General features: G+C 32.6%; 2 protein-coding genes and 1 pseudogene across 2 annotated transcripts; 1 reads left to right on the plus strand and 2 right to left on the minus strand.

Moving 5' to 3' along the window:
• Positions 1-4,340: 4,340 nt before the first annotated feature.
• Positions 4,341-6,148, plus strand: LOC123225536 (abscisic acid receptor PYL8-like). The gene is made up of 3 exons (XM_044649538.1): positions 4,341-4,637; positions 5,210-5,425; positions 5,558-6,148. Exons 1-3 carry the CDS (start codon positions 4,509-4,511, stop codon positions 5,762-5,764), a joined length of 552 nt encoding a protein of 183 aa, XP_044505473.1. The 5' UTR covers positions 4,341-4,508; the 3' UTR covers positions 5,765-6,148.
• A 599-nt stretch (positions 6,149-6,747) lies between these two features.
• On the minus strand, positions 6,748-7,801 carry LOC123225471 (annotated as a pseudogene).
• Positions 7,802-7,859: 58 nt separating this feature from the next.
• LOC123225624 (ATP-dependent zinc metalloprotease FTSH 11, chloroplastic/mitochondrial-like) lies at positions 7,860-16,789 on the minus strand (the record flags this gene model as incomplete). The annotated part of the gene is made up of 12 exons (XM_044649721.1): positions 16,602-16,789; positions 16,491-16,553; positions 15,699-16,125; positions 13,532-13,651; positions 13,291-13,341; positions 12,741-12,802; positions 11,732-11,789; positions 11,072-11,197; positions 10,887-10,967; positions 10,242-10,371; positions 9,989-10,137; positions 7,860-8,144 (listed from the first exon to the last, which is right to left on the minus strand). Coding segments are annotated over exons 1-12 (1,740 nt in total), but the record flags the coding sequence as incomplete, so codon positions are not given.
• Between the last annotated feature and the right edge of the window lie 391 nt (positions 16,790-17,180).

Below are 17,180 nucleotides of genomic sequence, written 5' to 3' on the forward strand. Positions count from 1 at the left end.
CTTCATTCTTGCTTAAGTTCAGAGGGAGCAAGTGTTTTTTCATAAGGTGAAATCCCGAGTCTAAAGATCAATTCCATAAATATTATATCAACAATAAAATTATACGTATCTGTTTTGAATATATAAATGAATATATATTTAATGTATCCCATCATATATTTAAGTGCTTTTGAATTAAAAATAAAATAATTTTCAATTACGCGATGACATGTAAATGTTTATCTATTTAGATATTTAAAGTTAATATATATAGTATTACTCTTGCATAAGATCCATCAAGAGTTCGATGTTGATATTTGTTGGTGGATTTTGAACTTACATACTTTCTCACTTGGCGGTTCTTATCTTTTGTCACTTATTCTATTCTTTGGAGGCTTAGAGGGAGCAAGTAGAAGTGGCAAAACTTGCCCAGAAAAGAATATGAAATTTCCATGAATGTGGGTAGCAAGTTTTGTCACGACCATTGGTATTGTGTTGAAAATATAGGAAGAAAATGATGAAATTAAAGGTTTGCAAGGGAAAACTTACATTGTTTTTCCTGGAGATACGAAGTGAAATACAGCTTATGGTTTTTGATACACATTCAAAATATCTTTTATGAGAAGCTCTTATGAAGGGTCGGTTTCGATCTAGGTTGAGCTTGAATAAGATCTAGTATTCTATTTCTTTGAAGATAAGATTTGAAATACAACTTATGTCATTTTTCTTTTGATTTTTTAAATGTTATTTTTTATGGTCGAATATGAAACACATTTTTCTTGGTTGTGTAAGGCCGAATCTTGGTTCATAATTTTACCGTTTTGACTTATAATCGAACCACTTGATTTGCTCTGTTTTACAGTTACATAATTTTTTTTTTTTGAATTTTACAATTATTGAGATTTGACCTAATACATTTTCAAGTGTCACTAGGTTAAAATAAAATTCTAATTAAATAAAATTCAAATTTTATATTTAATGATTGAATAGACAAAATCATTTTAAATATTATTTTTTACATTTGTTTATATAGTAACTAATCTAATCATCGATTGACTTGAACCATTCACTAGTTTATTACTTAATCTGAATAATCTCTTTACGTATTATAGTTTTGTTGTAATATTACTTTGATGATACAATCTACAACCACACTTATAATCTGTAAAGTATGAATTAAAAAGGAAAGATTACGTATTGGAAACTCATACATTTGGTTGTACTTTAACATTTTCGTATCATCTATAAACTTCCATAAAATTACATGTTTCAAACAAAGTATAATCAATGAAATTTAAATAAGATTTTGTTAATCAATTGAAAGAATAAGGTTAGTGCAAGGTCCGCTTGCATCCAAGACGGTTATTTTAAACTAGCTCACACTAGTTGGTGAATAGTAATATGAAAAAAAAATTATTAAAAAAGAAAAAAAAGAGTTGCTAGTGAGACGAGCTCAAATGTCAACGTCAATATCAAGCCAATCATAAGCTCAGATGAATTAATCCTTCTTCAATTTAACTGAGCTAAACATTGAACTAAACTTTATCCAACTTAACTTGAATCCAACTTTAACTTTAATTGCTAGGTTTTGGCCAAACTTGAAAGGAATCTTCTAGCACTTTACGAATAATTATAAGTACAAAGATTGTGGAAAGATTGAACAACAGCATTAAGTTGGTTAAATTATATGTTAGTGGATGCAGCCTTGGATTTGCAATGTACATTAAGCTAAATTAATAATTAATCCTTTAATAATTATATTTACAAACAGAATTTATACAATAGTAAAAAGTTCATTTCTCTTTTCAATTTCAAAATTATCTTTAGGATTTGGGATCACATTTGATGATGATTTGCTATGTGTGATTATAAAAAATATAACAAAATTGCTTTGAAATTAAGCACATAAAATTAGTGTAACATGTGGAGATTAGTACTTTATCACTTTCATATCAAGTTCGAGTCTATTTAAAGCTCGATTTGTTGATAAAGTTTGATCTAAACTTAGTCTGGAAGCATAAAAAAAAAATACGCAAGTGTTGATGTAATTTTTCTTTTTAATGATAAAAAAATCCTGTCCAACTTAGTGAAACAAATAAATTCTGGGATGTAATGACTAGACTTACAACTACTAGACTAGATAAATCAGGTATGATTTATCATGGTATATCGTTAATCAACCTGAAGCTATTCATACGTAACAATATACCACGATAAATCACATCTTATTTATATGATGCAGTAATTTTGGGTTTAGTCACTGCACCTGGGAGTTTACTTATTCAGTGAAATTGGGCGGAGTTCTCAGGGCATAATTAAAAAAGTCATTGCACCCCAGGGTTGATGTGATTTTTTACCACTACCTAAATTACACAATTCCGAATCATATGCATGTAAGGATTCTTACGTTTGTAAGGGAAAATCTAGACATCCTAAACACAGGTGTAAAGATTTTTGGCCCATTAGATCTAGTTGAAGACACCTTGGAATATGACCTGTGATTTTTTAAACCCTAAGGTTTGGCATTGATTTCCTTGAAGTCCGGTAAAATCTAATAGTAACACTTAAGTCCTTGTTAGGAAGCAATTGTTTAAAGAAGTTTTGTAGAAATTCTAAAATGGCTATAATATGATGTTTTTTATTATTAAAAAAAAATACTTTTAATTGACAAACGGGTGCTTATAAACATTTCATTAGTTTTAATTAAATATAATTTAGTGTATCACCGATTGACCTAAATCAACTATTTCACTAGGTCATTACCTAAACTGAAAAATCTCTCAATGTATTATATTTTATCGTAATATTACTTTAATGACACAATCAATAACCATATTTATAATATGTGACCATATCCATTGTAATGTGCGAGTTAAAGAAAAAAATTACGTATTAGAAACTCATCCATTGCATGTTTCAAACAAAGTATAATCAATGGAATTTAAATAAAATTATGTCATTTTTTTCAAGAAATCAAAGAAAAAAATTTCCTTATGCATTTGAATTTAGTAAAAATAAAAAAGAATATCAATAATTATATATAATGATTAAACAAAAACTTGTTTTAAAGATTATTTTTAATGTTTATTTAAACAATAACCAAATCCAATACTCAATTAACCGATCTGACAAACCTAGTTAACTTAGACTAACACTTTCACTAGTTTGTTGTCTGATATGGAGTTTGAAAACGTGAGGTCAAAGATGATAAAGAAAAATCTCTTTACATATAATAGTTTTGTCGTAATAATACTTTAATCACTCAATTTATAACTACATTCTTTGTAACATATGAATTAAAGGAAAAATTATGTATTAAAAATTCATACATGTTGTTTTTTAACATTTTCAAATCTTCTATAGATTTCCATAAAATTACCTTTCTCATTATGTCAGTTTTTCACGAAACGAAGAAAACATATATAGAGAGAGGATATGACCACATCATTATTAAGTAGTGATATATACATAAAAAAATGTGTATAAATTTATATAAAAATAATAACGTATTACTATATGATTAGATAAGTCTAAATTAGAGATAAAAGAACGTTCAATCACATAATGATATGTCATTGTTTGAGCACATAATTTATTGCATTATTATTATATATAAATTAATATTAATAAGAAGAGGCCAATATGTAGGGCTAGATTCAATTTGATTTGTTAGAGCTCGGATTGAACGAGCTAAGTTATAGTAAATAATTGGGTTTATTTTTATAAAATGAGCTGTGTTTGAATTGATTCCAATATTTAAGTTCGAATTAACTCAAATCAAATTTGAAATTAAATTATCTTTGAATTGAATTTAAATTTTAACTTATTAATTTTAAATTGATCATAAATTGACTTTTTTAAACTTATATTCATCTCAAACTAAAGCGTGTTCAAGTTCGGTTCGAGTAAAATCTTAGCCTACTAACATGGATCAAATGAACCATAGCCCACCGCAGCCGACCAACCTTCAGCAAGTATAACTAACAACAAGGGCATTTTTCACAGAAAGAGAAAATGTCTGAAAGAGACCAGAAGAATGGCATATCCGTGAATATTAGCCAAACTGAAAGTCATTTCCGAAAGGCACGTTTTGAAAATTATATTATTTTCAAATCTAGTTTAAACCTCGTCTCATCAATTTCTAACCTGTCTCGAGCTGCCTTTTTAAATTTAAGCCGGTCTCGAACTAAATCATATGTGAATTCGATCGGGATGGAATCAAAACCACGGCTAAGGCCAGCCTTCACCACCTAAAAGAATGGCATATCCGTGAATATTAGCCAAGGTCAGGGTCATTTCCAGAAGTAAGCTAGATTACAAAACAAAAATGGATATTTATAAGAAATGAGTAATGCTCGTAGTTGGTATTCTTATTATGATTTCAGGAGGTAAACAGAAAGAAGACGACATTTTCTTATTCTAATTCTTCTTCTTTATCTTCTTCTTCTATAGAAACGAGCTGAAAAGTTATACAGTCTTTGACAAAAGCTGTAAGCAGAAGCTGAGAGGTTAGGCGGGGTTTGGCAAAAATGAATAGCAACGATTACAATAGGGGAGATGACGAAAGTAAGAATATTAGAAAACATCATACACACGATGTAGCTGATCATCAGTGTAGTTCTGTTCTCACCAAGCACATCAGAGCTCCCGTTCCTCTCGTAAAACGTTTTATTTTATTTATTTATTTGTATATATGTGTTATTTTTTGAAAGAGTTCGGGTTATGACTGTTTTAGAAGTTCTTTCAAATGGGTTCAAGTTTCAATCTTGAAATCTGGGTTCTGTGATTATCAATGTGGTTTTGATGGGTTTTAGATTTTTAGTTTCTTTTGTGAGATTTGTAGTTGATCTTGATCCGTGTTATTTTTCAAAGATTTTTTTTTTGTTTGAATCTGATGTGACTGTGATGAAGTGTTTTGGGTTCTGGTTTTTAATCTAGTCATAACGTTTCTTAGGGCTTTTGTGAGGTATAATTATGATAAGCAGTGGATTCTCTGCAAGTTTTGATTATATGGTCTGTTTGGTATCTGAGAAAATGTAAGGAAAAGCTTACCTACCAAGTGCTATAGTGGGAAAGCTGATAAATGGCTTTTGATTGAAGTAGAAACTACTTGTTCTTCCAAAATTATAGGGCTTGAAGGATGTTTTTGTTGAAATTCAGTAAGTTACTGCATTGCTTGAGTTGTTTGTACAAGGGATGCTTCACAATTCTGGAAAATTTCCTTTTACAGGTATGGTCTTTGGTGAGGAGGTTTGATCAACCGCAGAAATATAAGCCGTTTATCCATGGGTGCGTCGCAGAGGGAAACCTTCAGATCGGAAATCTCCGAGAAGTCAATGTTAAGACCGGTCTTCCAGCCACCACAAGTACCGAAAGACTAGAACTTCTCGATGATGAAGAGCATGTTCTCGGAGTCAGGATCATCGGCGGGGATCATAGACTCAGGGTATTCAATCTGTTCTTCCCCTTTCATTCCTCATATCCTTACATTCCATTATGGTTCTTTCTTTATTCGATGAAATGATGTTCATTGCACAAGCGATTCAATTAAACGACTGTCTTATCGTTCTTTCCTCAGAACTACAGTTCGGTCAATTCCCTTCATCCGGAGATTTTCGAGGGAAGGCCAGGGACGTTGGTTCTTGAGTCTTTCGTAGTGGATGTGCCCGAAGGGAATACCAAGGACGATACATGCTACTTCGTTGAAGCTTTAATCAAGGTCAATCTGAAATCGCTTGCTGAAGTCTCTGAGGATCTTGCAGTGCAGGGTAGGACATGCCGTTGAGGAACGCAATGCTTGCCGAGGATGACACTTTTAAGGCTTTCGCATCTCGGTCGGAGGCTTTCAAGACGGACTGGCATTAGTACTTGTTTAATCATCCATATGCACACATTTTCCTTTTGTTATGTTGTGTCTTTATTTGTTAATACGTTCAGTGTCTTTAAGTAGGTCAAGAACCACAGCTCTGTATTTTTGAGTGTTTTGTTGGTTTTCTTATCTCTGTGTACAAAGCGTACTGGAAAGAGTTAGTTCCTGTAAATTTTGGTTTCATGCCCTAGTTCCTAGCACAGTAGCAGCTATAGGATAGCTGTCCTGTGTTTGTAGCCAAATAACTAGCTCGAGTTCAATTCAAATTAATAGTATCCAATTTGATTTGAATTTGTTCAAGTTAGTGTGTAATATTATCGATAAAATAAATAATATTACCAGAGAGATAAATGATTGAATTAATCAAAGTTTCCAAGTTAAGAGTTTCAATTCAAACAAATTCAATCCAGACTGGCTTACATTGAATCCATCCTAGTTGAGAGAGATGTTTTCCTGGATTAAGGAAAAGTTAATTGTACAAACCGTTGTGTATTAATAAGTTCAAACAAATTAACATATTATCGTGATTGAATAAATTTTAATTAAAAATAAAATAAATAATTAAGTATTTCAATTACATGATAACATATCAATTTGTTTATATCGATTAACATCTATTATTTGTGCATATAACATTACTTTAACTAGAATGCAACTAATCTAGCTGGCTTTAAACAACAAAAGTCAGCTTTCAAGCGGTCTAATTCTTGTTTCTTTATTTCTGTCCACAGAAAGATCTTTCAAGTAATAGCAATGGCCTCAAGATTCCTCTATTGAACGACAATCAGCCATCATTTCAGTACGAAATCTTTAGATTTGCAGAAACCATGATATGATAAGCCAAAACAGGCATCATAGCGAGCATGGAAGGAACATGAAGGACGAAAATATTATTAGAGTTTCTAAAAATCTTAAATTATTGCCATAATTCAAAATTTGACCCATAATGGGGTGAAGTTTAAACCCAAATGATACATGATTTTCTACCCTTTTTGGTTCGTTGTTAGAGCAGGGGAGTTAGTTGCTTCCAAGACGAGCCGCCTGTAAACAGAATTCCTATGGCACATCTTTACAATGAAAACAATATAGGTAGAAAATTGCATCAATTTGTATAAAAAATCACCTGTGGAGTTTTTGATATACCGTACAGAGCTCCTCAAAACCTGAACAATGTAAAGATCATCCTCTCATGCCAATACAAGCTCTCCCTCTTCTTGTTGTTCGACTTGTTGCTCAGGGAGCCGTCCTTCTCGGAAAGGAAGAAGAATGCGCTTTATTTCCTCTGAACTCAGTGTCTCGTAAGAGTGCGTTTGCTAGTGCATGTAATGCCTTCTCATGCTGAAATATCTAAACAAAAATTTTGACATTAGAAATCTGTCAGGTCATCAACAGTTATGACATCAGTTAGTAGGCTGGATTTGAGACAAACCAGACTCGGCCTAAAGGAGTTGAGCTCCCTTCAAACCAAGCTCTAGTTTTGGCTTGAATTTCACTGCAGTACAGAGCTGAGCTAAAAACTCAGCTTGGCTCACAGTTGTTTTGGCCATGGCCATTTCAAATCAAGCTTGCCCCCAGGCTCATGCTCACTAATACCACACCCTCAGACTCGAGCTCAAGCTTGCCTAAATTTAGCTCGTTTCAAGCTCAATCGAGGCATATATATAAAGTGCATAGTTTAGGATAGTTTATTCCTCCTCTCAAAAGACAAAAATACCAGACAGATAATCAACTAACCTTCTTTAATAGGGCCTTTACGCGATCATATGCTTCCCTTAGGAGTTTCACCACCTGCAAAACCGATCAAGTAAAATCAGATTGAAAAGAAATTATCATAACTAAAATGTAACGAAGCTAAAATTCAATACACACTTCAGCATCAATACGTGATTGCATTTCTGAACTTGGCCGCTCTTTAATGTTGACAGGCCCAATTGCATCACTCATCCCACAGTTTGATACAGGTCCATGATTTTGAAAACCAGCTAATTTTGTTCAATATTTTAGGATAAAATACCATGTATTGGGCAAGCTCTATAGCTGTGTGAAGATCACTACTTGCACCAGTTGTGACATGATCCTGACCAAAGATGAGTTCCTCTGCAGCCCTTCCCCCCATACAAACATCAAGACGAGCTAATAGCTGCTTCTTGCTAACTGATGTCTCATCACTTGAAGGGAGCTGGGTCACCATTCCTAATGCAGATCCACGTGGCATGATTGTTGCCTTGTGAATTGGATGTGCACCCTCAGTGTTAAAAGCAACAATTGCATGACCACTCTCATGATATGCAGTGAGCTGAAATAACAAGTATCAACAACTCAGAAAACATGAGCAATCTTTTATGAAATATCATATGGATTTTTTTATATAACTACAAAGCTGACTATCTATAAGCTTCTAAACTAATACTCCCAATAATTTATTTTAAAAAATAAAAAGCACACAGCTAGTATCATTGCCACAGGGCAACTATAATGAATTTTCCATAACATGCCAATGGAATCTCACTCCTCCCCCACCGATCTATATTAAGTACTTAGAAATGACTAAATAAAGAAAAGTAGGCTTAACCCTTGAAAGGATTAGATGATAATAATAATAATAATTAAAAAAATTAATTAAAATTTGATCAAAATAAAATATTTGATATTAGGATAAGATATCTAAGATTTGTATTATATATTTGATTTTTAATATATTTGATTAAGATAATATTTGAATTTGAAAGTTAGAATATTGGTAGAATAAATAGACATGAATCCATGGAGTAAAAGAGAGGGATATTATTATTTGGATAAGGAGTTGACACCTCTTATTGCCAACGTTAGCATTGTTCATATTAAAATAGTTGCTTTCATTAAGAGGTTTCTAACAAAATGGTATTTAAGCATTGTAATCCCAAGGATGTGGAGATTTGATATCATATAAGATGAGAGTGGACAATGGAAGAAGATCCGAAGACTAACAGAATTGGAAGCTCAAGCAATGGGAAAAACGAAATTTGTTTTCATTGTGAAAGCAAAGAGAAACCCAATCATAACTGCATATGCAAATCATGAGATGTCCTATTGGTGGATGAAGACGGATTGCATGACTATGCCATCTTGATTGTGTATCATGTTTGATGAGAGAAGAAAGAAACAGATACAACTGAGACAGTAGATTACGATGAAAAATCGGCTAGTTCTAACAAAATTATTAAGCTAGTGATGGACCCAGAAATAGAATCAGCAAAAACTGTGGTTCAGTTGGTCAAATAAAATGACCAGGAGGAGGAATCAACATATTTGGGGATTCAATTGATAGATTTTGACGAGCTTAACTGCTGGAATCCATTTGTACATCTAGTAATCTAATTCAATTAGTAACAAAAACCAAACGGGTAATGAACAATGAAGAAAACATGAAACAAAAAGAACATAAGATGTTGATGGAGACACACCAAGCTAGGATCGACAAAGATGATGTTGAAAATAAAAAACGAGGAAGTGTGACTTCTGACAATAGGAATAATGGCAAAATGAAAGAGGTTTTTCAAATTGAGTAGGATAAAATGGAAAGATGAAATAAAAGAGGGTCAAAATGGGTGTTTAAAAATACAAAAACTAAACAAATAAAAAAAAATCCAATTTACCCACCTTGAGGACAAGGTGGTTCAGGTAATGTTAAGATTAGATGACGATAATAATAATAATCATAATAATAATAAGAAGAAAAAAAAATATTTAATTAGAATAATAAAGTTGAGGTTAATATAAGATATTTAAAATTAGAATAAAATATTTGATTTTAATATAATATGTTTGATTAGGATAATATTTGAATTTAAAAGTTAGGATATTGGTAGGATAGAGGTGATTGGATGGAAGAAAAAAGGAGGAATATTATTATCTGAAAATTTTGGACAACCTTGATTGGGAGGCTACGACCTTTGAAAGAGCTTACACCTCCTTTTGCCTGCATTAGCACTGTTTATATTGGAGTGGGTGTTCTTTGTTAAAAGGTTCCAACAGTCCTCAAGATACATGGCTTATGGATAGAGCATAAATGACGCCCATAATTGAACTCATAAGTGGAATAGAAATTTGAAAGACTGTATGAAGCGAGAATTCTTCATCTCAAATAGTCAATTAACACACCTTTTTTGATTCTTCTGATATGAACATAGTTTTACGCTCAGTACCCAAAAGTATCCTGTCTTTAGCATACCCCAACTCAGTGGCTGTTATCTTCTCCAAACCTTCAACAGCAGCCTTAATGGCAGCAATGTTTACCAAGTTTGCAAGATCTGAATGGGAAGAAAAGAACATGCACACAATTTATGAGAAACACATCTGTTTGATGCATTTTTAGTGAGAAAGATGGTAGTTTAGTTGAATGAAAGGATATTACCTGCTCCATTGAATCCTGGTGTACCTCTGGCAATTGATTTAATATCTACATCCTCTGCCAAAGGTTTATCCTGAAGATAGAGCTCCAGAATTTCCTGTCGACCTCGCACATCAGGATTTGGAACAACAATCTAAAAGTAAATTTTATTAGTCCTCTTCACTATCACTGAACAAAAATCATTCGAGTAAAATTTTAAACACTTTTTAGAACTAAAAGGCTAGGTTTTCAATATTCAAAAAATTGAATTTGCCAAAAGTGGTAGAGAACTTATCCCTGCAAGAGACACATGCCCATGCATAGGCCATTTTCATGTACAGGAAGGTTGGGGTAATAAACAAGCCCAACCATGGCTGTATGATGCATGCAACTTGAAGTGCATTTAAAGTATGATAGACTAGAAGAACAATAATGGAACAAATCTCTGGAGTCACCACAGATTCAAGAAATCTCACCTGGTATCACCATACGGATAAAACATGGATTCTGCTAAAAAGCAGACACATGTGAAAAAGGATGGACTCAGTTATAAGACAAGTAATAACAAAGTATGCATTTAAGCAAACCAAAAATTTCAACAGTAAAATCTTCAGTTTCTTCGCTAGTTCAACTCCAAAAATCAAAGAAATATGAGATATAAAAACTTACATTCCTGTCAAATCTACCAGGCCTTGTCAAAGCAGGATCAAGAATGTCAGGCAAATTTGTTGCGGCCATCAAGATTATTCCCTGTGGATGATAAAGTTACACAAATTCTTTTTTGAGAAGAAACAAAGATTGGTTGAAAATATTGCAGATAAAACTCATTCATAAAGCAAGATAGTTAAACACACTGCATTCTGTTCAAAACCATCCATTTCAACAAGTAGTTGATGCAATGTTTTCTTGGTGTGGCCTTCCCATTGTTTTCTTGTGGATCCAACAGCATCTATTTCATCAATAAAGATGATGCAAGGTGCCTATAAAACATAAAAATAATGTTACATCATGTGATGAAAGAAATACCCCACAGAATTCAAGTAAACAAGTATGACATTAACAAATGTTGAAACTGATCATGATATCGAAACGGCTCAATTATACACGTAGCTACGGAGATATACTGCACTAGCCATTTTGCAGCATTATAGTTTCCCTTTTAAAACAAAAATGGCACTTGCACATATTTTTATCCTCAGAACAAGGCATTATTTGAAATATGTCACCAGAGAACTTTTCTTTGGGCAAGTTTATTAAATAAAAGCAAAAGCAACTAGAAACATTGTAGACAAAAGCATTGCAACATGTATGAATAACGCTTATATCTGTCTTAATGACATCTACGCAATCCTCAAAGATCCAAATAGAAGCATAGTTAAAATTTCATATTTAAAAGCAAAATGGTTGTTTAAAAAATTTTAATATTCTTTTTAATAATAATTTCCCTGATCTATTTTTATTTACTTTTTGATTTTCTGCTACTGTCACTGAAAAAATGCCTGAAAACAACAAACCTTCTTTTTAGCTGCTTGAAATAAGGACCTTACACGTCGGGCACCAACACCAACAAACCTGCCAAATAAAAGGGAAAAGACTGAGCATCACCAGCATGCATTTTTTTTCTTTTATTGATGAGTTGCTAATGCATGAATATCACACATTGACAAGCTCACACCTTCAACTATTGCAGTTGAAATCAATTTTCAGACTGGTAGTTCTTCAAGTTACAATTTATACGATCACAAAAGCAACCATGTAAAAGTTTCGTCTCTGTTTCATTTTTGCATAATTTTACTCAAATGTAATAGCGAAAGCTAGTGCCATATTTTAGTTACTGTTCGACAGAATAATCCAAAACACACACCCTTCTCTTTTTCACCTGACCAAAAACAAATGTATAACCCTAAAATTTGTATTGATAGACATTAATAAACTAGTCACATCAGACACCCTTAGGGACAGCCAAAAGAGGACGTCAATGTTTGAACCAATAAACAGATTTGTAAGAAGTGAATAGCAATAACAAGTCTGTGAGAAATCAACAAAGTCTCACATTTCATAATGCCAAAACTCTTCTACAGATATTAATAGATTTGTTAAATTTCTCAGAATAGATCCCACATTTATTTCTTGTTAAATTACTTAGAAAAGCCTAGATCATATTGAGCCTTAGAAAAGCCTAGATCATATTGAGCCTTCAATAATTAGTAAAAAAAATCTTTTCAAACTGGAAAGAGAGCAATCATAAAAGTGGATGATGCATAGGAATATCTAAAATGATGTCTTGCAATAGTAGTACGGAAAAATAAACAAAATCTTGATTTATCAAAGGAAAAACTACAACATGTTGTCACAACACCGAAAATACACCATTGTTATTTTCATAGTATCTAATATCTTAGCCAAAGCACATGCAACCCTACTTAAGCATAATTTGCCCAAGACAAACATCACTAGATTAACAAGGTCATAAAGGAAATGAAGATTAACAAAACAGAAATATAAAAACAATAGATGGCTTACATTTCCTCAAATTCAGATCCTGCTCGATAGAAAAATGGTACCCCAGCTTCACCAGCAATAGCCTTCAAGGTTCAAAAATTGTGAAACCATTTTGAGAAAAAAAAAAAAAACTAATATTAAAAAAAATGGTCTGATATGTGAAAGTGAAAATATCTAAACAAATGTAAAGGAACCTAATTCGCCATTACAATTCACACGTCTATGTTTTTTTCACTTTTTTCATCTATGATAAATAATGGTTCATAGGAAAAGCTATACAAGGAAAACCTAAACGATTTTGATATGTGTAACAACCTATCCATGTGCAAGAACACTGCCACTGGATGCAGTTAAAAACAAAGGAACAAAAGATCAATTAGGTTAAAAAAAGGTAAGTGAATGTACTAGCTTTAGCAAAACTTGAAACCTAAAACCCCTTTTACAAGTTAAAAAAACAATTGGTTCATGAAGGCTAAAACCTTATTAGTTAAAAAAACAATTTAGCAAATGAAACCTAAAACCGCTTGGCAGGAAAGAAACAATTTATGAGAGTACAAAAGAAACACCTTACCTTGGCAAGCAAAGTTTTTCCAGTTCCTGGCGCTCCAGTCAAAAGAATTCCCTGCAATGTGTAAGACTGGTAATTTTAAAACAATCTACTAGTGACACTAATACAAATTCAATAATGAAGTTATTTAACCTAACAAGGAGGCATGAAACCATTTATGCTTAACTGCTTCTTGAAAATGCATAAGAAAAACAATGTTTAGCAGCAGGTTCCTTCATATGAGTCATAACTAATGTGGACAAACCTTAGGCAACTTCCCACCAAGTCGAGTAAACTTTGATGGGTTTTTCAGATACTCTACCACTTCCACAAGCTCTTGTTTAGCATCATCACAACCTTTGACATCCTTGAAGGTTTTAACATTCTGAAAGAGAACCAATAAGCAGGAACAGGATGGAGGATCAAGATTTACAGTCATATCTCAAATACAAAACTGAACCATAAACATGAGTGATTGCAGATCATTTGAATGCTGCATATGAAGCTCAAGGATTATTTAAAAGAAACGAACATGTGTAAGCATTCCTACAAATGGTCTGAGGAAACCAACTTCACAAGCTCACAATAGTATTGATAGGTTAACCATGTTTTGTGGGAGCTAATGACCCAAATTATTATTTTTATTATTATTCTATTATTTTTTACATTTGCCTTTTGGCTTCAATGTATTTTAACCTTTATCAATCGGTCACTCTCAAAACACCCACGTTTCAATTAATCCCCAAACGACTGTTACAGCCCTGTGCTTCTTTGTGCTGGACACATGTCTCATTCCACCGCATTTCTCTCACATCAATCAATAGCTCCCATTTTTTAACATTCCAAATGCTGTTCTTTCATCCGCTGGAAATTGAACATATTATTATCAAACTTTCCTGTTTTTGTCGGTTAAAAAAAAGAAATTTAATTATCGATTGACTTGAACCACTCACTAGGTTATTACCTAATCTGAATAATCTCTTTACGTATTATAGTTTTGTTGTAATATTATATTGATGATACAATCTACAACCACACTCATAATCTGTAACGTATGAGTTAAAAAGGAAAGATTACGTATTGGAAACTCATACATTTGGTTGTACTTTAACATTTTCGTATCATCTATAAACTTACATAAAATTACATGTTTCAAATAAAGTATAATCAATGGAGTTTAAATAAGATTTTGTTAATCAATTGAAAGAATAAGGTCAGTGCAAGGTCCGCTAGCATCCAAGATGGTTGTTTTAAACTAGCTCACACTAGTTGGTGAATAGCAATAAAAAAATTATTGAAAAAGAAAAAAAAGGAGTTGTTAGTGAGACGAGCTCAAATGTCAACGTCAATATCAAGCTAACCATAAGTTCGGACGAACTAATCCTTCTTCAACTTAACTGAGCTGAACATTAAATTAAACTTTATCCAACTTAACTTGAATCCAACCTTAACTTTTGATTGCTAGGTTCTGGCCAAACTTGAAAGGAATCTTCTAGCACTTTACGAATAATTATAAGTATAAAGATTGTGGAAAGATTGAACAACAGCATTAAGTTGGTTAAATTATATGTTAGTGGATGCAGCCTTGGATTTGCAATGTACATTAAGCTAAATTAATAATTAATCCTTTAATAATTATATTTACAAACAGAATTTATACTTTTTAATAGTAAAAAGTTCATTTCTCTTTTCAATTTCAAAATTATCTTTAGGATTTGGGATCACATTTGATGATGATTTGCTATGTGTGATTATAAAAAATATAACAAAATTGCTTTGAAATTAAGCACATAAAATTAGTGTAACATGTGGAGATTAGTACTTTATCACTTTCATATCAAGTTCGAGTCTATTTAAGGCCCGATTTGTTGATAAAGTTTGATCTAAACTTAGTCTGGAAGCATAAAAAAAAAAATACGCAAGTGTTGATGTAATTTTTCTTTTTAATTGTTAGATTTTTTGGATTTTTAAGTGTTTAAATTTTGGACAGGTTCTGTAAGCAATAAACAGCAGCTTCCTTTGAAGAAGCAGAACACTTGTTTTCGGAAGAAGAGCAACAGAGGTAGGAAATATTTTTCTATATATTATCATTCAACATAAAAGGTTTTTATATAAAACAAAATACAATATTGGCCATAACTTAATTAATGAGCACCATACTTATAACAGCAAAAAGGTGCTTGAAAATATGGATCATCATCCATTTAACCATAAGCTGCAACTAACACCAACAACTTTTCTGACTTAGATACAAGCAAAAAGACACAAACATCCTCAATAAACTAACACTCCTCCTTTGAGGTGTTTGCTGTAACTCCAAATCTTGATCTCAAGTGTTCAAATATAGGTTTAGGAAAAGCCTTAGTAAATATATCAACCACTTGATCCTTAGAGTTGCAATGCTTTAGGCTGATTTCTTTTGATTTTTCTACCTCCTGAATTGCATGAAATTTCACATTGATGTGCTTTGTTCTACCATGATGAACTGGATTTTTAACAATTGCAATGACTGTTTTATTGTCCACAAAAAGCACTACACTTTCATCTTGAACATGGCCCAAGTCCTTGAGAAGTTTTCTTAGCCAAATGGCAGCAATGTATTTTGCCTCAACAGATGATTGAGCAATAGCCTTTTGTTTTTTTGAATTCCAACAAAACACCGCACTTCCAAATGAAAAACAGTAACCAAAGGTGTTTTTTGCATCTTCCACACTTCCTGCCCAATCACTGTCAGAAAATCCCACAAGTTTGTTGTTTTCTTGTTTAGAGAACCATAAACCATACGTTGATGTTCCCTTTATGTGCCTTAAAATCCGTTTGGCAGCAACCATATGAGCATTGCTTGGTGATTGCATGAATCTGGACAAGAAAGATGTAGAAAACATAATGTCAGGTCTGCTGGAGGATAAATATAATAGGCTGCCAATTAAGCTTCTGTATGCAGTGGCTTTTGCTTCAGTCTCTGAATCATTTTTCTTCAGTTTTTCATTTACAACTAGAGTGTAGAAACTGGTTTGTAATTCTCCATCTGAAATCTTCTTAAAAGATCTTGAGTATACTTCTTCTGAGAAATGAATATACCACACATTTTTTTATCTATTTCCATGCCTAAAAAATATTTCATTTCACCCAAATTTGACATTTCAAATTCTTGTTGCATGATCTTCTTGAATTTAGCTAAAGTTTTTATATCTCCTCCTGTCACCAAGAGATCATCTACATACAAGGAGACAATAAGTTTTACTTCATTCCCAAGTCTTTTTATGTAAAGTGTTGATTCATTTGGGCTGCATAGAAAACATTGGCTTAGCAAGTATGAGTGAATTTTAGAATACCAGGCTTTTGGAGCCTGTTTCAGGCCATAAAGTGTTTTATGTAACTTGTACACATTTTGCTCTTTGCCTGGAACCTTGAAGCCTTCACGTTGTTCTACAAATATGTCTTCATCCAGTATACCATTCAAGAATGCAGATTTAACATCTAGATGGCATATAGTCCAGCTCAACTTAGCTGCCAAAGCCATAAGCAATCTGATTGTTTCATATCTTGCTATAGGTGCAAAGGTATCAGAAAAATCAATGCCAGGTTGCTACTGATATCCTTTGGCAACTAACCTAGCCTTGAGCTTACTTATAAAGTTATCTTGATTGAATTTAGTTCTATAGGTCCATTTTACACCAATCACTTTCTGATCTTCTTGCTTTTCAACAAGACTTCATGTGGAATTCTTATTGATCATATCTATTTCAGTCCTCATTGCAGATCTCCACTCTTCATTTCTGGTGGCTTCCTCAAATGACTTTGGCTCAACACTTGCAACATTGCACCTATCATAAATGTCTTCAAGAGATCTCATTCTAGTTACAGGACCAAATTCTTCATCACTAGAATAAGTTTCATCATCTGGACAAATG

This window comes from Mangifera indica, chromosome 9 (assembly GCF_011075055.1).
Source record: "Mangifera indica cultivar Alphonso chromosome 9, CATAS_Mindica_2.1, whole genome shotgun sequence".
Lineage (NCBI taxonomy): Eukaryota > Viridiplantae > Streptophyta > Magnoliopsida > Sapindales > Anacardiaceae > Mangifera > Mangifera indica.